Source organism: Phalacrocorax aristotelis, chromosome 4 (assembly GCF_949628215.1).
Source record: "Phalacrocorax aristotelis chromosome 4, bGulAri2.1, whole genome shotgun sequence".
In the NCBI taxonomy this organism is placed as follows: domain Eukaryota; kingdom Metazoa; phylum Chordata; class Aves; order Suliformes; family Phalacrocoracidae; genus Phalacrocorax; species Phalacrocorax aristotelis.
In genome coordinates this window covers 7,631,293-7,656,839 of record NC_134279.1, presented here as the reverse complement: position 1 = coordinate 7,656,839, position 25,547 = coordinate 7,631,293, and the positions used below count along the sequence as shown (strand labels likewise).

The window sequence follows — 25,547 nt, the reverse complement described above, 5'->3', positions numbered from 1 at the left end:
AGTGAAGATATTTTTGCATTTTGATCATAAATATTCTCCTGGTCATTTTTGGCAAACCTGTCAAAAGACATTTTATGCCATTTTGCAAGACGTTGTTATTGGAGGAAAAATTTAGACTTTGTATTTAAACAAAATGTGCCTGAAACATTGAAAAGCTGATTTAATGTTAACAATTCTGCAACTCAAGCAGTATTCGGGCCAAAAACTGGCTCCAAAAGATAATGGTAGGCAGGAAAAAGACTGTATTTTTAAAGAACGTAAAGAAGTAAGTCCAGGAACCACTTCAGCAGTTAAAGAGAGGATGGGAGAGAGATGTTCTTCTCAGAGGTGTTCTTTTCTGTTCAGCAAGCCTCTATCGTTTTATTAAAATGAAATCTCATGGAAACATCCAAACAATAAGAAGTGTGATTAACCCAGCAGAAGAAAGAAAGCCCCTATCTTTCATTTACTCTGAGGAGTGGAGGTGTTCAGGCTTACATGGCCTCACACTGCAAGCAATTTGATTCTGTGCCAAGGCACAATGTGTTCAGTAAAACACGCTGTGAAAAGTTCAGCTCTGAGTTAAAAAACGCTCATTTAAGTGACAGGCTAAGAGAAGATGCTTTTGAAGTGCTCTGTCCTACAGTGCCCTCATCAGTAAGTTCCAACGAGAGGCTGAGGGTGCAAAAGCTCTCACCAGACTGGATTATGAAAGGGCTACGTTGCGGATGTGCTTTGACCAAAATTGAAGAGTTGGTTGTTTTCCAGAATTCTGATAAGAAGGTTTCAAGTTGCTAGGCCATGATAACAGCAATCTGTCATTAGGAACCAGACGGGGAATCATCATACCTTTCTTTCAATCTCAATTCATCTGGGGCTTGGGATGGAGTAAGATTTTGAGTGGCAACACACTAGCCAAGTTTTCCAGAGTATTTGGGAGCAACATAAACCTTCTAGGGACTTCACAAATTTGCCAGCTCTTAATTTTTTTTTTAAGAGTATCTTTTTAAAAAAATCAAGTTCCACAAACCCAATGATAAAAAGGGGAGCTTCCCACATTTGAAGTCACTTCAGGCATGTAGGTATGTATCGAGAGATTTGGTACCGTGCGGAGGAGAGGATAGTTGTTTGAAGGGATGGGTTTTTTCCCAAGGCACAAACAGCAGTCGTGGGCCAGCATTCTCTCCTAATGTCCTAAAATTCAATGTGCAAAATTCCTTCTGGTGGGAACAGGAGCCCACATACGGAAAGGGCAGCCAGCTCCTACCTGCCTCTCTCATGTTTCTCAGTTCAGATTCACGCCTTGGTGCAAGTTCCCAAGGGATCTGAGCACTTCCCAAGGAATGGCGATCTACTTTTGCAACTCATCTGGAGCACCACATAGCGTTATTTTCAGGATACAAAATTACAAACAGAATTTGTTATTGGCAGTAAAAACTACGGTCTCTCTTTCCTCCCTTCAGGAACACATGCTGGAGGAAATGCCAGGGGATAACGGTACGGCATTTAATTTTTTGAAACATCAAAAATATAACGGTTACGATAAATGGTTCGCATCCTGAGCTTCAAGGTGGAGTATATAGAGTTTAGAAAAGGAGGATTAAGTAGTTTCAAATGCAGTCTTGATCCCCAAGGCAACTCTTCCAGTTTATAATTTTCTTAATTCCCTCTGTCCATTGTGCTATTAAAGAGACAAACAATGAAAAAAAGAAAAAAACTGCACATACATCAGATGAACAAAGTAAATGACCTGCTTTTCCTCATCCTCTGAGCCTTTTCGGTGAGGGTGCAATTAAATGTTAGTTATAGCAACAGGAGGTTAGAATGAAAGTAATAGAAAAGTTGTGATTTAAAAATAATAGATTTCTGTTTAAAAGCTACAAATTGTGTACAGACTGAAACTAAGTCAAAAGAGAAAAGCCATAACCAAGGCCAAGAGATTACTTTTTAAATTTCATATTGATAATATAAACAAATATGGTAGAGATATCTCTTAAACAGATATAACCAAATTTATCATAAAAAGTTATAAATTTCTAAATACAAATACATATAAAATGACTGCAAGACAGAAAAGCTTTCAGATACACAAATAAACAAACCTCCAAAATAACCTCACATGTGATAAAGCCTGAAACGATATTTCTTGTTTACCCTAACAAGTAAAAGCAGGATTTGGCTAAAAGTTTAACCTCTAAATTCTTCTACTTACCTCTAAAACACTAGGAAAACACAGAATTACCTAGTGAAATTCAGAATTCTATCACCTTTTTAAAAAATTTTTGTTAGAAATTGTATTGCTTTTCCTTTACCTTTCCCTCTACCTTTTATGTCTGGAATAGAAAAGCTCAGTCTTTCTGTTGTGGGGAAAAATGCTGTAAATGAGTTTGCTTGACTGGATTTCATACTGAGTGCAAGAGCAGAGATCCGTAAGGACCTGTCATCATTTCAACAGATGATATAACAAAGAAATAAATTGAAAAGATTTTATCAGTCCCAGAACTATTTTGTGGTCATTTATAACAGTATTTGCAAGGAGGTTTTCTTATTCATTAATTAGGATTCATTAGGACTTTAAGTGGCCGGCTTTAAATTACCAGTGAACGTTCCTGTTTTGATGGAAGCAAACAAACAACCAACAAAAAAAACCCCTCGCTGATGCCTAGCAGTGGTTTCAGGTTAGCCAAGAGTTGGATGCAGTCCACGTTTCCGAAATGCGCAGGCAGCTATGGGATGTACAATTTTTAAGGTGCCTACTTCCCTGTATGTGTAGAAAGGAGCTGTTTAAGACCAAAGATAAATGTTTCGCTGTAATCAGTCAGGACACCTTAGCTTTATCTCAGGAAGCTCTATGTTCGGCAAGCCTGTTTGGCAGCTTTTCTGGAGATCATAAATCAAAAGATTCAGAATAATTTTCAGCATTTTTGTAGTGAGGCCACTCCCCAAGGTCTACGCCTCACTGGGATGGTCCCTGGGATTAAACCATGGTTGAGGCAGGAACAAATAAACACAATAATGGCACTTATTGCTACTCTCTTTAGGGCCAAGAATCCACCAAAAATTCAAAATTTGATAATTAGGATTTGCTACACGGATGTGCACTCAGATAACCTGACTTAAACCAGCAATCTTACTGCCTCTGAAATGCAGATTATACCACTGAAATTCAAAACAGAAAATTTTGGACGATAGTTGTTACCCACATGGGCATTTATTAGGACGATTCTGCACTTCAGTTAACTTCGGATGCTCCACTCACTCACAATGCAAAATTCTTTAGCTTTTGACGGCTTTACAAAGGAAATTTGCATTCACACCGTGAATAAGGGTATGTATTAATTTGCCTCTCAAAGCGCGTGCAGTCCACTTTGCTGCTGATAATCTGCATAAAACTGGATTAACGAATCGGGAATCCTTGGGGTCACGACAGTCAGTGCGTACCGAAAGTGCCGTTGCATGATAGATTTGGCATCTATGTCTTCCTGAAGAGCCAGAAGGGCTGCTTCTCTACAGACTGCTGCTATCTGCAAAGAAACAATAAAAAAAAAAAAACCACATAGCATTATTATTACAACATATATTACTTGAAAGGAAGAAAGCAAACACAAGAACACATACTCCAAACGCCAGATACTCACAAGGACAGACTTTCTCCAACCTTGTTTTTCTTTTTTTTTTTTTAAATAAATGAGATTGTGGGCGATTAGGACATCCAAGAAACAGGATATAGCTCAAAATTCAAACCACAGTAACATTACACGTCATACTACAGTACGTTGCAAATTAACTTGATAATCATATTACCTTGTGCTAAACCCTGCGCAACACCTGATAAACTAAAACCCCAACAAGCGGCGATACATTTTTCTGTCCCCAAAGCGCAAGAGCAGATATTCCCAGGCTCTGCGGGCACTTTTCTTTCTCAGCTTTACGCTGGGAAAGAAGTAAAAACAATTAATTCAGAAAGGAAGGCTAGGAGGAGAGGGGTGTGTGGAAGGGGAGGAGGGTTAAGGTCTCATACCCTGCAATGTGTTTTTAAGCTCTCTGGACTTCAGACAGCGGAAACAGACTGATGCCAGTGTCACTCTAAAGACACATTACTGTGGTGAAAAGAGCTTGTGGAATGAAAAGAGATATTGTGATTTCCAGTGCAACAGGGAAAACAGTGATTGATATTGACTGCTCCCTTATATCTGTAAATGAAAGAGCCAGCTGAAACACATTTGTCCAGCTATTCAGCATATTTTCTCTGTTTGTTCACTTACTGAAAAGAGTTCCCCCGCTTATGCTGTGCTAATGGTTGCCAAAGCCATTTAGTAGCTTTTTAGAGGATTTAGCAGCATGTTTAGGAAGCTTTCACAAGAAAACATGCATGGATTTAGATGGCTTTGTCAAGTTACAACAATATTACTATTAGTTCTGTGCTGCTCTAATGAGCAGTGAAGCTAAACACTGCTGTTATGCATTTTAATGCTTTTCAGGACTTCAGACAGTTAAACGTGGAAGCACAGCTGAGATTTAGTGCACCAACTTCTTGCAGACATAAGTGATACCTCATCTAGAAATTAACATAGGGATCTTGGTCTTTCCATTCAGGTTTTTCTCTAAGTAGACAGTGTCACTACTTCCCTGTCTCTAACACAAATATAAAGCTACTTAAAGAAAAAGATAAAAACCACAAATGAGATCAGACTCCACCCCCCATCCCTGCCTAACACCAAACCCAGAAATCTTTCAAAAGGGAGAAAGGTGACTGTTGATGGAGAAACAGGTCCCAGGCATCCTGGCCTCTAAACCTGTGTTCGTCTTTGAAGGAGGGCTCCATTTCCCCATGATATTTAGTGCCCCTGCACTAAGGGCAGGTTTTCCAGAAAATGAAGCGGAAGAGACCTTCTGGGGGTCTTCACAGGCATTATTAAAAAAAACCAAACCGCAGTCAGCAGGTTTTGACCGTCCTGTTCTGCTCACAGAGAGCATCGCTGACCTACAGCATCAAAATTAGAGACCAGGGTATCACCACCGGACAAGACGTTCACTTCTTAGGAGCTGGTATGTTTTACTGAAGGCAAGACTGTCAAGTTGGCAGATCCAGAAAAGAAGGAACACCACTGCCATTCTTATTTCTTCCTGTTTCATTTATATGCTGATACACTGAGGAGGAATTTGCCCATTAACTGATACTTCTGATGATGCTTTTACATTTTTCTCTACGCTCTGCCAAGAGTATCGGTAACAGTGACAATAATTAACCTCCAAAGGATTTTTTTTTTAAATTCTTAAAGACTGAACCGTAAGTTCTGTGATAACCAAAAAGTAACAGACATGAGGAAGCACCAGAAAAACGACCTTTTTAGTTCCTTTCCCAGGAGTATTTCAGCTGCTTTTAAGGGAAGAATAAAAAAATTTTAAGGCATGAATTATCATTCTCTCTTTTCCTGGCTGCACTCAGAATTTTTGTGGACTAAATCTTTTATATATTATTGAGTAATAAACAGCAGGCATTATGGCACAGTGTTTAAAATTTGGGCCCTCGCGTCTGGTCGCAGAAGTCACATGGCGTTGTTTCCATTCCTTGGCTAACCCAGAGTGTCAGGTTTCTGAGGTAAGAGATTCGACAAAGCAAGTTTGATTATTTTTCTTCATTCAAGTATGCAAACTTTAAAAAAAAAAAAAAAAAAAGCCCTCACACGCATTCTCACTAGCTACTAAAGCTAAATCTTTCATGGAAAGCAAACACAAGCAGTAATATAGCCGCAGTGAAATGAGAATGAATTCATCTGGTGAAATCTGCTGTGTCTGGTTTTTCATAGATATTTCTTGTCACAGCCACGTTAGGACATTTCTTACTAGACCAGGCAACTGAAGGGTTTTTTTACATGTCATTTCTGCCTAGATTAAAAAACAAAATAGATTGGGTCAAGCGAGGCAAAGAGGGAAGGTAGCAGAAGGGGCTAATTGACAAGAAAGGAAGAAATGCACAGCAAGGTACGGATCCTTCCCAGGCTTAGCGGCATTCCGAAACCAGAGGCTGCAACTAGATCATCAGTTTTAAAGCCTTGCCACAGACCTATCCCCAGTGAATTTGTCCAATTACTTTCTTAAAGCCCTTCTCCCTTTGGCCTCTACAACATGGTCCTATAATGAGTGTCACAGTTCAACCATGCATTGTATGAGAATGCACTTTTGTTTTCTTAAACCAGGTAATTTCAACAAGAGCCTCCCAGTTCCTGTGTTGTGAGGATGGTGATTCATCTGTTGTTCCCCATTCACCTTCTCCATATCATTGATGATTTTACAGAGTTTTTATCTCATCCCCTCTCAGACAAGCGTTTGCAAGCTGAAAAGTCCTCAGAGATTCAGTCCCTGCTCCTGCAGAACTTGTCCATCCTTCAGCCATGCCGTCTGCGCTGCTCCTGCTCTATCCTCTTGCTGCTGAGCGGCTGAAGCTGTGCAGGGCACGTAGGAAGCCGCACCACGGCACAGCGGTGTTTCTGGGTTGCTTGCAGTTCTTTTCCTACTACCGTATTTGCCGTCACATTAGTGCTGAGATGATTTCTTCCGAAAAATTATCCACACTGCCTCCGGTACCTTTTCCTGAGTGACAACATCTGATTTGGTCGTGTATTTGTGAATTTGAAGCCTGGGTGATTTTCTTTTCTCTCCATTGCATTTATCAGTACAAACAGCCTCTGCCTGCCTCTATAAATGCATGCTGTGAACAAATGTTACCTATCTGCCAGTTTTAAGACAATTATTAATTATTTTCAAATACAAATCCAAGGCCTCACCATTTTTACCTTTTCAGTGTGTGTGTGTATATATATAAACCACCCCACCAAAAAAAAAAAAAACTGCAGTCTTTTGGATCTCTGTGTGTTGTGAGGAATAGGAATAATGTCCTAGTCCTGTCCCAAAGGCAAAACTGCAGCTCGATGTATTGAAGCACGAAATAGATATTCTTGACCGCGTCTGAACATAGAGTTGTTTTCAGCACTGACTGTTAAAGCAGTAATGAAGACATCAAGCGACTGTCAGAAACAACAGTGATTAAACAGCAACAGACTAGGCAGCAGGTAATTAAGCAATAATTACTGAGGTGTGGGGTGTTACTCCAGAGATGAATAACCAGTCAGGTGTGGCTGGATACTACTGAATCTATGAGTACCAGAATATACCCTAGTTTGATTACTAATATCATTATAAATCAAAGTTTAACAAACACGATCCTCATTTTCAATGGAATGAGAGTAAAATACTGGCATACGCATCAGTCTGCTGTCTGCAGTCCTCACTTATCATGGGAATAATTTTGAATTCATGTATTAAAAACAGATTTTAATTTTTTTAAAGGGCTGATTTATCATCTGAATGAGTGCTTTAAGATCAGAAAATAAACAACTAATTTCGAATGCTGCCTCAAAGTCATAAAGGCGACTGTATGAAGTTATCCTGGGAGGAAAGGAGAACTAAATTTGCTATCTGAACCACGCACACACGCACGATGATCAGTAATAGGCAAAGCCACACACAAGCTCGCAGCTATGGTGCAAACAATGATGAGTCCCAAACAGAAACGGATTTACACCTAGTCATTCCCTCCCTCCCCATTTCACTCCCAGCAACAATAAAATGCCCAGTGCCAGTTACTGGTCCCTGAATAAACAGCATTCAGCATAACCCATCTTTCTCCCGAAACCAATGGTTACACTGGCTAATTCAGCTTGGCCGATTCTCCCCCATTCTGGCATTAAGCACCAACTCTTTCCAGCGGACTGAAAGTCCTTTTCAGCTTCTTTGTATTTAAAGTGCTCTAAATAGCTTTAAAGAATCCTTTTTTTTTTTTTTTAAAAAAAAAAAGAGGAAAAAAAGAAATGAGCTTCTGTATTAAAGCCTTAGGTATTTTCAAGAAAGTGGTTTTGTTAGTGCAGAGTCTGTTGGGAACACCTGTGAATGTCGGGTTTAATTGGGCTGCAGCTGGTGTCGATTGTGTGCGCAGTAACTGGCAGCCACAGGCTGGCTGTACATTGTGTTTCATTTTCCTTTTTCCTTCCTTTTTAACTTGCTCCTCCACCCCGCCAGTTAAAGTTGTAAGGGATTGTGTGTAAGAGGGATTAGGAGCCTGGAAACAGAATAGTACCCTGCGGTTTGTGAATAGCGCAAATTGTGGCGCTTCCTGGATGAAAACTACCTGCGAGACTGTGCGCCCGTGCGGTGCACGCCTGCTAGGCAGCGTCAAAGGAAGGCTGTGTATAGGTTCGGGGAGTTTGCTTTCCCGCTCTGTTAAGGAGAGATAAAAGGTTCATACATGGCGTTTTAAAAAGGCATGAATAACTCCTGGGTCAGGACATCTGTTTCTCACTCGGGCAAATTCATACCCGTGTCAGGCACCTCCTCTTACCCCTCCGTCAGAAGCTTCTCTATGGAAAGCAACAGCCTCATCCCCACGAAACGGGGGAAGTTGGAAAGCTCTCGGGACCCAGGGCTGTCACCTGACTGAGGACAGAGGTGGGCATGGACACCCATCCAAAGTGGGAAGACATAACAAACCAAGAGAAGATGCCCTGTAGGCAGAGAGGCTAAAAGGGAGTAAGCAGGGAAAGGTTACTGACTGCATTCTAAAATCGACATAAATATCTCAACGCAACTCCAGCAGCGCGCAACTTTCCACAAGGGATTTGTACAAGGCTCAGGGCACTGCTGGGCAGAGATGGCGAACACCTCAGAGAGGTAAATACCTCTAGGTTTTTGCCACCCGCAGCAGGTTGCTCCCGCTCAAAGTGTGGGACGCCGCAGCCCCTCTTTCCCCCTTCTCCTTTGTGCAGGCACCACCCGCTGCCGGCTGCAGGCTCCCACCCGTCTCTTGTGCTGGCTCCGGCGCTAAGCTGGCCCTTTCATTAACTGATTCAATGCACCAGACCATCAGAAAACTAATCCAGAAAAAGAGAAAAAAAAAAAGCGTTAGCTAGCTGCGGGGGTACTGAGATGGGCTCCCAGAGGGATTCGACAAGCACCAGTTGGCATGGGAGGGGTGGAGCGCACGGCAAGCGCCTCTTCCTCCAGTAGCAAAGAGCTGCCGGATCGCCTCATGAAATTTTGTGCTCGCTTACCCCGTTTTAGCATCCCCACACCGCTTCTGATGCATATTGCGGTCTGTCTGAACCAGCTCAGGAACCACAGCATGATGCTGGGCTAGGGAGACGTGCCCTAAATAACGCTTTTGGACAACACACTACTAAAGATAAAAATCCTACCTTAAGGTCTCACAAATACAATTTCGATCTAATCTTTGAAAGACAAAGAATTGTCCCTCTATGTGTATCTCTGTTCTGCTCAATTCTATGATCTGTAGATTTAAGTGGGATGGATTATACGTTTGGGCACTTTGCAAATGGAAAATAATCTATTCTAACACAAAAATTATAAATATACATTAGCATAATGCTTTTCATACAGTACCCATTCATTCCTCAGTTTCGGGTACCTACCACTGGAGTTTTGGAGTGAATTTACTTAATATACGATTGTCGCTCTATAAAACTTTCCTAACTAACGTGCACAAGGCACTCACAGGCCACACAAGTGCCTCAGTGAGACAGAGGCTTCTTTGATCTCTAAGCAACTACGTTTTAAAATGGTACTAGTTTTCCTCAAGTTAAAAGTGCATCTATATGGTTCTGTATTCATGAACACTGCCTTGGAACGTGATGAGCTCCTATTCGTATCGCAGCCATCCTCTGCAATGATATCCTATAATTAAATATTATTTTTTATAAAAAGATAGACTTCTTCCTTTTTCATTACAGAGACATTCAATATGAGCGGGCATTGGATACTCGACAGGATAGTCAACAGGTCTGTAGTGATGAAGCAGCACCTTTGCAACTTTTAAATAAAAAGAACAGGTAATATGTGTCTCTGATCCGACAGGCTGAGCAAACAACCTCTGCTATTCCTGAGTCCTTCTATGAGAAGTTGCTTCGGAAATGTAATTGAACAAAACCAGCTCCTTTAATGATGTCTCTAAGTGACTTTAGTTCAGACCAGACGGGCCCAAATCTTAACTATTTAATCTACCGTTTGCTTATTTGTGTCGTTTGGCAGATTGATGTGCATGTGAATGTGCGTGTGGGTGTCCACAGCTTCCCCGAGGTGCTGCACAGGGACATGAAGTGGTCATGCCACCTGAATACATCTGGACTGACCAGGACAATGGTTCCCACTCAGCTCTTTCCATGGTGGCCACAGCTGCCTCGGGGGGGGCCGCAGCAGAGACCAAGTCCTCCTTCTGCCCCCTCCTCCCGGTCTCAGCCAGGAGGGCCAGGCTTCGGATTCACCTCATTGACGTGCTGTGGTCACCCGGTGCCAGAGAGGCTGGCATGTTGGCCAGGGGCTGAGCCAGACAAGCGGCCGCTTGCTCTTGTGGGACAACAGCATCACGGCAACAATTAACGAGACAGCAGCGATCACAAAATGCTGCATTTAATTGCTCTTACAGTACCAAAACCGGAGCACGGGTTGTGCCCGGGCAGCAGGAGGTATCACATGTATCAGTAGCTCTTATTATATTATTCTATAAAGCTTAAACACGCCCAGAGAAGAGGAGGGAAAGATGAGGTATGTAGCCAAAATTAAGCATATGTATCATAACTATAGCACATGATGACAGCTCAAGAGAATAAACCAGAGCCTTCAGTGGTACATGCTAAGTGTCATCACACATACCTCTGCTCATCCCGACATGTTCTAACAGAGCGAAGCCTTGACTCCATCTGCAAGCTTTCTTTTTTTCTTCTTTCCATTCTCTTAAAAAATATTACTAGATGTGGTATCCTTCCAAGCAATATATAAAACATGTAAATTCCGATTTAACTTTTGTAACTACAAGCCCAAAATGCAGCTATTTTCCAAAACGCACTCTGTCGATATGGCTCCCATCACTTTGGCAGAGACATGGCATAGCTACACCTTTCACAAAGGAATTCCGTAACAAAACGAGTTTTTACATGCTGGGACTAAATATTTTTAAACAGCACTCTCTGCCAACTTCAAGTTTCAGCTATATTTGTGCAACTAAAAAAAAAAAAAAAAAAGAAAAAAAATCACACACATGTTTCTATACAAGATTAAGCTGCATTTCTGGTTAACCTCAGAATTATTTCATTTTTATATAAACATTTAATGAGAAATTTTAACTTCTTCCCTTCAATGAGGAAAAGGAAGCCAAGCCACTAGAAAAACAGAGTCTTTCTATATGTACGTGTGTGTGTGTGCGTGCACACGCACTCGTTTTAATTAAAAGTAATTAACAGAATACTGTGTTCTCGCTCACAGTACGCTGTTCCTACAGAGGACCTGTACACAGAGCCAATGCTGTTTTGCTGAATGCCGCCAGCAAGACAGATTGGATTACGCAACTAAAAATTTAAAACTAGAAGACTCGGAGGACATCATTAGCTGTAGCTGTCATTAGTTTCTCTCTAGAAAAGCAAAACAAAAGGAGAAACTACCAAACTGATTTGGCAGCTTGTACCTTACGAAACCTCTCATAGTGTAGGTAGTAGCTGTTGCATTTGCTCGCTTTCTTTTCAGATTTTGAGGCAGACAGATATGAGGCTGGGCAATACATTCAGCATACCCTGTATTTCTTGCACTGAAAAATAATTCATGCCTTTGCTCCTCAAACCAGTAATTCCTTTCTCAGGTTTAACCTGGGAGAGTAGCAGAGGCCTTAGACTCCTATCAAACAAAGCAAATAAAAGCGATTCTGCAAAAGGAATTGGGAGAAGTGCCCTCCCTTCCCTAAAAATATTTTTTTTTCGTCAATAGAGCGCAGCCAGTCTAGCACTGTCTTTCAACTCCTTTCAGCTCCAGCAGCATTTCTATTACATTATATCACCATTTAAAGATTGCTAGAGCCCTAAACTGCTGAATCCACCCAGCAAAAAGGAAACCAAAAAAATTTTTTTTCATGGGTTTATTTAAACTCTCCCTTTCATCCTGTCTTTGGAGCTATGGCAAATATTGCCTCTGATTTGGATCTTGCATAGCAGGTTAATAGCAACTGTATTCGTAGTTACCTACATATGAGATATCATAATACAATATAGTAAAAGCAAACAAACTCAGTTAAAAATAATGGCCAGAAAGTCTAGCGAATCCAGAGACGCAGTGTTTCTACCAATTTGGATAGAAAGCATACAAAACCTATGAGAATAAGAGACACGTATACTTTCTGGGTCTCTGTATGGCTATTTACACATGCATACACTTCCGGAGTTGAGGCAGGGAGTGAAAAAAGACATTTGTTGTGTAGGGCCTTTAGACTGCAAGATTAATAATATCCTTAATGGAAGCTCTCTTGCTTTCTCATTTACTGGGTTCTCAGTTCCTGGAAGGTGCAAGACGTCTCCTGTGGAATATCTATTTCCTCGGCAGAATGCTAGAGGAATTTCAGACTGTTTCTAAGTTTACATCTTGGAGCTTCCCACGGCACCCAGCTGCTCGTGTTTCCCAAGAAGATCCGGGAGGAGGGCTACTGCAATACTGTATTCCAGAGAGGCAGAATACGGCTGGGGCGACAGTCAGACCTAGAAAGCAATGCTGTAAGCCACAGATAGATGCCTCCATGTATGGTTATTATTCCTTAAGGAGGAAGGAAAAAAGCTGGTAAAAAACTTAAAGTAAGTTTTAATGCACGTTTTGCTTATGAAAGAAGTAATTACAGCCAAAAAAACAATTACAGAAGTAATTACAGCCAAAAAAAACCACCAATGAATGACATAAAGATAGGAAACAAGAAAAGTGGTGCACCAACAATTACCTTGAGTTAAGGATTTATCTAAGGGGTATATTTTAATTGACTAGAAAGTCAATAAAACAGCAGTAAGACAGACATGCAGTGTGACCTGTGCTTCCCAACAGTCAGTCTAAACCAGTGACACACGGGTCACCACCTCTTTTTGATCTGGCCCCTTGATGAGCCTGTTCACGTGCTAACCAGCAGAACCCTAATCCAGCAACACAGAAGAGAGCAGTTTTTGCCAGTTGAGCACCCTGAACTGGCTCACCCCAGATGCAGGCGGGAAGGCTCTGAAGGCAGGGCAAGGACAAGTCTGCAGCACTCGTGGGAGTTTAAATGCACACCAAAACTTAGAGACATACTGAACCTACAAAGAAATGCTTGCACTCATGCAATTTCTTTCAATCATCTGCCCATTCAAAAGGCAAGGCAAGATGCATCTAATGAAGAAAAGCATACGCCTGGCGTATATAGAAAGACATTCACTGGTGCAGGCGGCCTTGTGAGTGGCCGTTTCAGCTGGGCAAACCTCACGTTTCCCATAAGAATTTTGGTGTCCTGACTTGACACCCCTTGATCCACTGGTTTTAAGATTTTTGTGTTTAAAAAACCCAGTATTTTGAGTTATTCAGTCATAAAACAATTAATACATTTCTACTGTCATCTCCTAACCACTTGTCGTTTCAATAAAAGCTTTGAACAATACACCTCAGGTGTACCCCTGTTGTCTACTGAATATAGTCCATAGGTAAATGTGACCCACTGCTACTGGTCTAAAATTAGCCACTCCAGTGAATCACTGAGCGTGTACCGTGAGGGGTTCACAGCACTACCCCAACGTACCAGCTCCCTCTCAAGTGGAGCAGCCTGCCAGCTGTGTGGTTGGCCCCCACCACTCTGGGCACGAGCCAAAGAACAGAATGAGGCAGCGTAAGGTAAAATGCTGAAATGTAAGACACTGGTCAGAGCTGTCACTTACCTTCAGAAAAAGTTATGAGTGACCACATTAACAAGGCATCTGCTTTTGCATTGTTCACATGCAAACTTCTCATTTGAGTGCCCTCCTGCAGCTGAGAAAACTGAATCCATGTCATTTCTGAAAGTCACTTCGGTATTCTGGATAACCGGGTCTGCTACTCTGTGGATAATAGACCTAATTGAGCAAATTCCTCCATTTCTTCTCTTTCGTACTTGTAAACTCCTCCTCAGTTTGTGCCAGGTTATTGTGAAAACCTCCTTGGTCTCCTGGGTTTTCTCCCCCTCCTTCCTTGTCTAGGCAAGACAATGAAATGCAAATTTCCAGCGCAATGAAGACTCAGAAAATGGGTCGTTTGCATTTCTCTTCACTTAACAAAGATGTTTTATGTTCAAATTTTATCCTCAACATTTTTGCAAATGTGCATAGGAGGAAGCAGAGAAGTCTCCCTTCCCTTTCCTCCAGGCTGTATGAAGCTTGCTTTTTCACATTAACAGCATTTGAACTTCTAAGAAGTTGCAGACTAGCATGATACACAAAGAATTTAAGGCCAGAAATTTATGAAATTTATGCTTAATAGTGTTCAGCCATGAGGATCCCCCTAGAGCTGTGACATTTGCTGTTCTTGGCCACAGTGCTCTAGAGTCAAGTAGTTCCCCACTTCAAGCCCTTGCCTTTGGCACCGGCATCAAAGCAGAGTAGCTCTGGGCCCTCTGCACAGGGGCACAAATTCACAAGCACTGGGGAGGCCCCTCAGGCCACCCACGCCCTGCAGAGAGGCACCTACCTTTTCCCAGCAGTGACAGAGGGAGGTGAGAGTGATCACACCCGTTAGGTAGGTGCTTAACATTTGAGGAAGGCTGTCTGCAGACACTGTCACATAAGGTATTGCTGTTTTCAAAGTAACAGAGATAATGCCAGGTGTCTCCCCACTTTCCTGGCACCAGGAAGATTTGCCAGGATAGCATCTAACACCACGGCACAGGCTAAGATCAAGGGAGGAGGCAGTGACACCCAAAGGAGCTGCTATAGCTGCAGCACAGCAGAAGATGCCACAGGAGCGAGCTGGGAAAGGTCGACTGTAACAAAACTAAGGACCACAGTTAAAAAAAAACCTCAAAAACCATGAAGAAACATTAGTGCAACCAGCAACAGGACTTGTGCAACTGAAGTGCTCCCGAGGTGCCATGATCGAGGGATGGTTACAAATTGAAGTTACCGTAAGGTCTCCTGTAGGAGAATGCTTCTTGCTATGTGGCTGGTTTACCTACCGGGGCATAAACTCTGTGAGAGAAAAGATTCTGCTCCCCAACTAGTTGCCACCACTAGAGAAAGGAACTGTATCAGGTCTCTTTGCCCAAGCAGCTACGAAGAGAAAGGGGGGAAGAAAGATGAAGGGAACAACTATTATGGAGAACAATAGGAAAGACAGACAGGACCCTTGGGCTGGGAGGGCTTTTGGCAGGAAGGAAGAAGGAGAAAACGAGAAAAAAACCCAAACGGTACTGTGGGTTGTACAGATCCTAGCCAGCCCTCAAATCTAGAGCCTGAAGAGTAAGAACAAAGAGCAGCCTTAGCCCGTACTGCAAACCTCTGTACAAGAAATACACAAGCCTGGATCTTCAAAATATCTAGCAGTTGTCTTCAGGGAAAGCTGGGTGAATACACAGGAAGAGACCATCTGCTCCGCTTACCTGCAGTGCTGTGGATGTACTCCTCTCGCCAGAGCCTGCAGCACGCCTATGCCTTCTCATGAATTTCCATAAATATTTTGCTACGCTGAATTGTGCAGCCAAGTTATATAATTACTCAATGAAGCACAGCCGCCCTCCAGTGCCGTTCTAGGCCATCCAGCAGGCTCAGAAACCACCTAGCAGCCCACTTTGCACGGCACAGAAGTGTAGAGGAGGATGCTGAGGATGACAGCATCCAACAGCACGTGCCAAGTGGCCGTGAGTGGAAAAGGTAGAAAATAAAGGACACCTTAATTAGTGGGCAACATTGACACCGTATTCCTAGCATAGATTTCTACAACTGCTATTGTGCCCAGCCCCTTATGAAGAGATGAGTTCATTAGATTGGCTCAGGCATTGCCTATGTGCATGAGAAAGCATGAGCTTTCCACTTTCCAGTGTATTATATTTACTTATTCTATGTTAGATGCACAGACACTAGGAATGGGACAGCAAGCGTTTTAGCTCCTCTCTGAACACAGTAAAAGATAATCAAAAGAACGAAGACAGCACTTACAGGATGCTACCACAGAAGCACTGCTCTCCATACTGAACCAAAAAACAAATGCTATTATCTCTCTGCTTTGTAATTACTCAGTACTGTAAAGATCAGGCGGTGTGCTTAACATTTCCTACTTGATATCAAATTTAATACTTTTCATGGTATCTGGAAGACTTTGTGATATCAATCGTTTGCTTTGTGTGGTATGAGCAAGTTTTAAATGCATGAAATGTCACGGGGAAGCTGGATTTCATTGCTTCCTTTCATTTTTGTGACACCACACAAATGTTACTTACCTCAGCAGCCCGAATTTGTGAAGGCGCATGTTTTAGCCAAACAGGTACATAAGAAATGCCTCACCTGTGTGTTCACAGGCTGCATCAGAAAGTGCAGGTTGTGTAGCACAGCTGTAATGCAGAAAACCTCGCTCATGCTGTAATGTGCATCTCCTCCTTATCAAGCACATTAATGACTTACAAATCAAATACTGTAACTCTGACAGACTTGGTAATGGGCGCAGCGTCACAGCGACGCTCCAGCACTGAGGTCTTTTCTCCCCCCACATAACCACGTCGGGAACAGCAGCCGCAGCACCACAGAGCCCTGAAACAATGTGGGACTCTCACTGTATGTCATTAAATGCTATTTCGCTAAATTGAAGGCCCCAAGGAAGTCATATTGTATCCATAAGCACATGTATGCCACAGGCCTCTCTCCCCTTCCGATATTTCCCTCAGCTGTGGATCATTCAAAATCCCACGGAAGAAATATTTTGACGTTCATGCCCTTTTTTTTTTTTTTTGGTAGGAGGAGGACCTTCCACCCCTCAGTGGACACAGTATTCAAACCACACTGCCAAATATTATATGATGTCCTTTCCAGAGTTAATTTTTAATTTCCTGACTCTACTGCATGAGAAATTTTCAAATTGTCTTGGCAGTCACTTCACGGCATGTGCAGACCTAATTGCAGAAGTGAATGCAGAGTCAGCCCAAATGAAAACCTCCGGACTAACTGAAGAATTTCTGCAGAATTAGTTAGTTGGTTGAATTAAGTTCCAGAGAACCCTGCAGTCCAAGAAATGATTACAAATGTGACACAAAGGGTGGAAACCCTCCTTGCCCCAGCCTGCTGTGCGGTAAGGGGAGGCAGGTGTCTTCAACATGTCGCTCAAAAACCCAATGATTTTCCATTTTCATTTTTTAATGCCACAATTCATAACCCACAGATGTTGTGCACGGCTATAAATCTTGGCACCCTCTCCATTACAAAAGAATTTCCCCTGGTATTCAATTTTCTTTGCTTTACCTTAAGTCACCCTAATCATGCTGACATCTACTATCGATGATTATATTAGCCCTAAAAGATCCTTAAACAAATGAAAAGGACTGACTTCCACTCCTAAAGTTCTGCTTCCAATTTTCTAAAGGAAATTAAATAATGTATAAATCAAATGCTGGGCGCAGGCCCAGGCAGCTGAACATCGCTTTGTCCTTTCAGAGTGAAGAGGAAGTGTCTGCTACAGAAGGGACAAGCCAAGAGAAATAAAGCTTAACCCCAGCTCCATATGAAAGTGATTTGGGATAATCGGGGGAATCTGCAAAGAGGTTAAAACGGGGACCACATACTAACAGGAGAACTTTACATGATGATCAAAAATATATCAAGAGCTGACCTTCACCTGGGGGAGCTGCACAGCCCTGGCAGTCCGTTACACCGGAGCGGGGTACAAAGGGCAGGAGAAAGAAGAGATGAGCAGGAAGTCAAAAATCTATTTATAGCTGGCATTTGTCATGTCATGGTAATCTTATCTGGATTTTTGTTTTTTTGCAGTTTGCAAGATTTATAAATAAGTACTGCCTGACAACCTTACAGCAAGTCAGCTACACAGTAAATGTACGTGCTACTTTCCAGTTCTCCTTTGGCTAATACACGCTCCTTAGATTATTAAGTCAGCCACTGAGGGACTTCTTAATTTATGTACTATTGATGTACTGCTGATCCTCTTCTTTAAAACAGCATATATCTAGAAGGGGAAAAACCAGTAAAAATGTGCTAGATACATACCTGGTATTATTTTCTAAGCAAACAGTTGCTTTAATCGCCACAAGGCATTTCTTAAAACTGCTGGGAACAGATGTATTTCGTAAGATTTCTCTATTAGAAGAAGATCCTGATCAAGTTTACATGGCTTCACCAAGAGTTTACACTGACATTTTCACACACAGAAGAGCAGATCTGAAATCTGAGATCAGCACTGGACTTCATAATCAGGGTCAATATAACCCTATTTGCATAACCTAAACTTTGATGGAGGGAAAAATATGTGACATTCAGCTGTTAATGCTACAACTATGTACACTGTTGGCTATTTACAAAATCATCTTCTCCTCACCTTTTAAAAGGCACAGAATATTTTAGATGCAATGCAAATGGCCCTTAAATTTAGACAGCAGAAGAGTCTAGGCTTTACACTTTCCCAAGAAACCAGCAAAATTATTTTCAGCACTGGCATTTAGCAGTTGTTTGGTCTGTCACAACACTAACTGAGTAGCTGGCAAAGCAGGGGTAGCCACATCAGAGTTGCATATACATGCGAATTCAACAAACATCCTGCCTAGCTGTTGCAAACATGTCAGGAAATGCTTCACTCTTTGGAGGGGGGGTGGGAAGTAAATCCCCAAACAGAAATCCTACGGATTTCTTTCCCTTTTAAAAAGCAGTGCCTGTATATACACTCTTACTTTGTAGAGTTATTTTAAATTTAAAGTAGGTAACGAATTCTACTGCCATTTAAGCCTGAGGATACAAATTTATCTGCACGTTAAGCACACTTGATTCAGAAGCACCAACGGGTTTACTGGGTTCACAGACTTGAAATTTAACAACAAGTATCCGTCTATTTCATGAGAGCTACAAAAGATTAGGACAGGCTTCAGGGACGCTATTTTAGTATAAAGAAGCATTTCCATCAACTGTCTTGAGCTGGGAGATTCTCCCATCCATCTCTCTGCAACCTCTCTCCTGACAGACCCCCTGCAAATGAAGCGTTAGCCCATGCTAAGGCTGTGTTTAAAAAAGCAAACCAAGCAGAGGAACTAGGGGGGCTTTAGAGGGACCACAGGGCTTTATACAAACAGTACTAGAATAAACTCCTCTGTGAAGACCTCCAAGTTCCACATCACTTTGTCTCTGCAGGTTACCAAATATCAATAACAAGAAGGAAAAAACAAACCATAAAGGAGGACGGGAAGAACTAGGAAGTTTTCACAGAATGTGGTTGTTTGCCATCCTTGAATTTAAACAAAACCAGACCCACAACATGTTACTCACACATGAAAAGAGGAGAGTCAGAAAGGGAAGGAGAGACTTCTCTCTCTTCCTCTCTCCTTGTTTCAAGAAAGCATCCCTGAAAGCACACAGGCATCTGCTTCGGGTTCCCCTGACGTCAGGAAACACAAATGAAGTAAAACACATGCTTAAATAAGTTCCAAAACACTTATCTGCTTTTAATAATTGGAAGCTAAATGGAAGCCATAAATCAATGAGCAGAATATGGTCAATCAACAAACAAGACCTTCTTCAACTTTAAGGTGATGGTACTTACTGGTTTTGCAAACCTTTGGACTCAGTAAGACCCGTTATTAGAACTAGGGACAGTTTCTAATGCAGGATTCAATCAATTAAGTTTTGAATGCTAAAATATGTGCACTGGTAACGGAAAGGAGTTGTGATTAATACCAGTGTGTCACATTTCTTTGGTGCTTTATGCATTAAGCACAGCATTAACACTAAATAGCTAAACTAGTTACAGCTAGGTTATAATGTGCAAAGCACCTATCAGAAGTAGTGGTATCCTGGGTTCCCAGACTCCCATGGGGTATGTATTTAACATAAAGATCTTATACAAACTACTGTCCTTCACTTTCAGAGTCACCCAAATCATCCGTTCCCAAGGTGTAAACCATCTGCATTTCACATCCAAGCTTGTTAAATACCCAACACAGAAAGCCAGGGGCTTCCACTGAGAGCCACAATACAAGCAGAGAGCAGGCAATAAAACAGTCACTAAGCATTTCTACCTGTTTTTAAAATATCAGTGTCTCCAGTAAAAGAGGAAGAAAAGTGAAGGTCTGGCACAAGGCTACTCATCCCTGCTGGATAATTTTGCTAAGGCTGCTGGGCAGGAAGCTGTGGTCGGCAGCTCAGGCAGCGTGCGGCTGGTGCTCGCGTAGAGGCTGGGAGAGGGGTGAGAAATACAGGCTCTTCCGCTGGAGCGTGGGAGACGTTACACACCGGGGACCTCGTAGGGGTTAGGCTAAAGTCGCTCCAGACAGGAATCAGCCATTTGACTATCCCTTTTCTAAGGGACTGAATGTAGGATTACAGGTCTTGGCTCTGCCACAGATGACATTTTTCACCACCTAGTGAGCTGCTGACACCGGGGACGGCTTGCCTTGCCTTCCTGGGAGCAGTGCTCATTCACATCCTAAACCCCACGGACCATTATTAGCTCCCTGGGACAGACTCCAGTTCGCTAGATCTTGTATAGCAATGTCCACGCGCGTGTGTCGTCTATACACGTACACATTCTTACTTAAAAATTTATCATCTGCCTACTGGAAATAACAAGACCTGTAATAATCTACCGTGACTTTGAGGTTGTTACTGTCTGCCACAACCATTTATTATTTAAGCACAGGATATTGCCTCTAATGTCTCTTCTCCTCGTAACGAGGTGCATGCTGAGGAGCAAAAGAAGCCTGACCCAAAGCCAAACACGTGTTAATACATACTTGCAATGGGCACAAAGGAATGCGGTGGGGATGCAGGGCCGGCGTGCGTAAGCCTGGCGTGCTCGTCTCCAGCAGCTCCAGGACAGCCCCCTGCCCGGAGCCGGCCTCTGCGCGTGGATTCCCGCCACCCCTGTTCTGCCCATGGGTAGCAGCTGCTGGGACACCCGGCATGGCAGGGACTGGTCCCAGGGACTGCCATGGAGATTACTGTGGTGGGATCTAACTCTTTGGTAACAGGCAGGACTGGGTCCTAAATTAGTAATTTCTAGCTTTCACTAGGTTTACTTGTCCTCAGGCCAATTTTTCTGCTGGCATAACTCCCCCAGGGATTGTGCCAGCAGAGGCTTTGGCCTGAAATTTCAGATTCGTTTCTGTAGCATCACCTTTGTGTGGCTTTGGGAAGACTACTTGTATATCCCGCTATAGACCTTGCAGAAGCAAATACCAATTCTGAAGGACCATTTTGGCCATGCAACCGCTCTTTCAAGATAAAAAACAGAGTAGCCTAGACCACAGGCGAAAAAATCCAGACTGGACTGTTTAACAAGTATGGAAAGCTAATGCTCTCCTGTACATTGTTTTTGGAGTTATTAGCACCTAAATAGTCTTCATGGTTGAAAGTGTATTAATGAGTTGGAAGACAAAGCGATCTAATCAGAAGAGATCAGCAGTAATTTATCCTGCAGAAGATTTACAGGCAGCAGCCATGTGTGTTTGTTTATGATCTCTACATCTGGTAATCAGCTTTTGACATGTTGGAAAGCTGCGGTAGAATAATGCACTGTGTTCCTCACGCTGACTAATTAATGCTCTACTTAATCTGAAAAAAGGCACTTCAAAGATAAACATTAATTTTCAGCAGGCCATAAAGAATAGGTAACAACTGAATCACAGCGCAAAGGCCCAAAAACTGGTGTAACAACCTCTCAAGTGTTAAAAAAGAGGTGATTTTTAACTCCCAGAGTACCATGAGAAGAGTGTGCACACGCATATACCTCTCTGACACTGCAAACAGTCCATTAACATTTCAATTTCTTCTGAAAGAGAAGTGCAAGTACACATTTCCTCCTTGCAGCAGTTTTCCTTCTGCACCACTTCCAGAGCAGGAGACCCTAGATCCCTACAGAGATGGTCAAAGCCTGAGATATAATCTGCAGGAATGACAAAAACCAGTAAGAGATGGCAGAGCTAAAATATTCCCCATCAGTCACATGCTGGGTGTTAAACTATGGCTTGCATTCGCATGTCACCTACAGTAACACTGTTGGCCATCACCCTCAACCTCATCTGACAATTGATAAAATAAGCAGTAAATCACAATTTCCACAAGCGTCGTTGACAGGAAAAGCAGCCAGCATAAAGGTGGCCAGACACTGAATCCCCACCACAAAGAAGCGAGTCTGTGGAGATGCGGCGTTCAGGCGGTCCCCTGCTCGCAGGGCTGGCTGCTGCGGGGGGCGCAGCGGGGGCTCGCTGCCCTCAGCTTCCACCGAAGTCATTCCATTGCTTTTAGTCACTTCACCAAGACCTTGTCTCCACAGGATGTTATGCTGGAACAGCTACTGCATTTACATTCACACCCTATCTCATTCCAGGATAACTTCCTCGCATTGACGTGCCCTTAGAAGTACAAGAAAGAGCATTCGTCTGTGGCTGCATTTAGCCCTAGGCTGAAGTCTCACAAGGTAACAGAGAATAGCGATCTGGCTTTATCTTATACACTGTGCTAATATATATCACCACCCTTTGGACTGAAACCAGCTTCTTCTCTCTAATCTCCTCATCATTTCCCACAGAAAGCACGTACTTTCTCTAGCCCATGAAAGAAGGCAAGGACTTTAAGTCAGAGGGATCACAGGGCACGGAAAGCCTGTGTGAGCTGCATCCAGGTGCAAATTTTCCAGCCTAAGATACCGGAGCTATGAAATGGCCCCTTTCCGTGACTGAGAAATTACCATGGTGGCTAAAAGAAAAACTGCTTAGGCTACAACTACTGAGGAACAACACTGCAGAGCCTTGGGACTGATTCCTCAGCTGGAATTAAAGCTAAGTCAGGTAAAACAGATAAACACAGAGCAAACAAATGAGTAGAGATTGAAGCTTTTCATGTATATTGAAGTGACAGCATCAAAATATGGTTCCTCCTGCCAAGCACAAGTCCTACCCTCCCACTCACACAGCCAGCGTACAAAGTTCGTAGCTCAGGAGTTCCTGCGTGCTCTTTAGCTGCAACAGAAAATGCGGTTTTGCAGCCCTCACAGCTCAGACCCCTAACCATACCCCACAGAGACCACCTGCAATGTTCCTGCCTCCCTGCTCAGATTTCCCAACGTGAGCAGCGAGGACCAAGCGGAAAACCACACGTCCGATGGGGATGTTCTGGCAGATATACCCTGTGAAGGTACAACCAGGTAAGGTCGACAAGGACAGGAACGGCGAGTCGTCGAAATGCAACCAGCAATTCCCTAAAACCGCTTTGCTTTCGGGAAAGGAACGCGCAGGCTGAAGTCTGCAGAGAAGCGCCAGCCTCTGCTGCAGCACTGAGCATAAGGGAGCGAACGGCACGCCACTTCTGGAGGTGACTGGTTTTCTCTGCACTCGGTCAATGCTTTTCCGATAAAGGTGTTATGTTTTTGGTTGGTGCCTGTACCTCTGTGCGTTCCTATGGCTACACAAGATCTTTGTTCCACTTAGACTAATTCTCTCTTCTCTTTGCTTGTGAGAGAAAACAAGTCACAGCTTCAGACCAGGTAGGGCTGCAGTTTTAGTGCTGCAGAATCCCCTTACCCACTTTTTCCTCTTTCCTCAATTCTTCTCTATCTGATTTACTGTTTACTTACAGACCATATGGGAAACATGTCAGGAAAGCATGCATCCGGGTTCATGTTCGGAATAAATACTTTTTATGACTATTCCCATGACCTGCAGCAATAGACTAGATTAGTCACCCACAGCTATGTATAATCATTAAATCATTTAAATACGTTTTCAAAACAGAATATGTTTTAAGATACAGATCAACTAAATATTCTTCTACAGGCTTTCTAACACCTATTTCCTACAACTTTACCGTTTCCACCTGAGATAGTAAGCGTTATCTTTCAAGCGCGGAGTCCATATAAATATAAGAACATAAACACACGGGTCCACGTGAAAGTGCAGACTGTTAGTGCTACCTGCTCTGCTCAGTTTTCTTAACAAAAGAGTGATGAAGTGCAGCAGGAAAAGAGCTGAAAATGGATGCTGGCATTGAAGTACAAGTGCCCTCTATCAACATGTGCAAAAAAAAAAAAAAGGAAAAAAATATTTCCTTTTTATTCCCTGCCTGTTCCAGAAAACCAAACTCCCTCTAATTTTAGGTTCATCCAAAAGCAGAATTGTAAAAGCTTTCTGCTGAACAGAGAACAGAATATTTCCCAAGCGGAATATATCATTTAATCCAAACCCAAATAAACAAAGGGTCGAATTCAACCTCGCCCATCACAATAGCAACAAAATTGAAAGGAAATCTTGAAAAAGTCATTTTGACTTGAAATACTTAAAATCTTTTCAAGCTGAAACATTCTGAATTCTATTTCTAATGCAAAAAATTAAGTCAATGACACAAAACTAAAAAAATTACTCAATTTAGTGTTCTAAATAATTCTTCCCAGAAGAAAGCCTAAAGAAAAATTTATAGAGGTACAATTAATAACTACATTTTTTTTCTATGTAAGTAATGAGAGAGCTACACCCTGTACTACTTCATCTTACTGAGGATTTTTTTATTTTTCTTATATTTGTCATCAACCTCTGGGTTGAAGAAAAATCTGATGTGTCCCTTTTGCTTTAGGAAATGGTTCTGATAATCTTTTAAGCGTTGTTGCACAAGCAACTGCCAGGAGCAAAGAATGCTCTTAGCTCTCCCCCACCTCCCCTCCCTACACCGTCCACCCCGCAGAAGCCAGCAAGCTCATCTGCTGCAGGATATTTGCAGAACATCTCATCAGCCAAACTGCCTGATTGCATCATGTTACAAGACTTAACCAGAACACATGGAAATCTCCCTTTTGTTAAAATCATGCACAAAGGATGAAAAAATACAGAGATTTCACGAGGTAACTTGGCTTTATATAGCTCTTTTTTTTTTTTTTTTTTTTTAATGAAATGGAGGTCAGGTGTTATTTCTACAGGCAAATGTTGGAATACTGTTGTAACCCTCTAAAAAGGCAAGGGGTTTTGTTTTAACTTCTTTTTAAGAAACGCTTTCCCCATATGTTTCTGAGATGGTGTGCGAAGTACTGTAAAGTCTCTCCATCTCACCACGCCGTTGCAGTTCAGCAAAACACTCAAGCAAACACTCAGCTGTAAGCACCTGAGGAAGTCTCCTCCCCGTCAGCATAAAGCATCCTGAAGGACTTGCCCTCATTTTTTGAAGCGAAGCACATGGTGAACAGCTCTCCCGCACCAGGGCCTTTCAGTGCGCTCGCTGTCAGGCGCACGCAAGCCCCTGCCATTGACCGCGCTGCACAGAAAGTCGAGCTGTTCCTGGAATAGTCAGCGATCAATCTCTGCCGGCCAGCCGCCTCCTCTGCCAGCTCCATTTGAACTTGGAAAACATGGTATCTGGAAAATTATTTAAAACTGCAAATTTCCTTTCGGCTGGTTTTCTTGTTGTTCTGCTTGTTTTGGGGGCAGAAGGCTGGAGCGGGAAGAGTCATTACATTGTGAAAAGCAAAAAAACCACGTTTTCATGTGCGATTACTTATATTAATGTGTATCA

The 25,547-nt window shown here is 42.5% G+C and overlaps 1 protein-coding gene across 1 annotated transcript in view; it reads right to left on the bottom strand.

Moving 5' to 3' along the window:
• Nucleotides 1-1,928: 1,928 nt before the first annotated feature.
• Nucleotides 1,929-25,547, bottom strand: part of AFG2A (AAA ATPase AFG2A) — a 206,079-nt gene continuing 182,460 nt past the window's right edge. Inside the window, 1 exon segment of the mRNA XM_075090205.1 lies at nucleotides 1,929-3,503. Within this exon segment, the coding sequence (XP_074946306.1) occupies nucleotides 3,327-3,503 (177 nt within the window). The 3' untranslated portion in view covers nucleotides 1,929-3,326.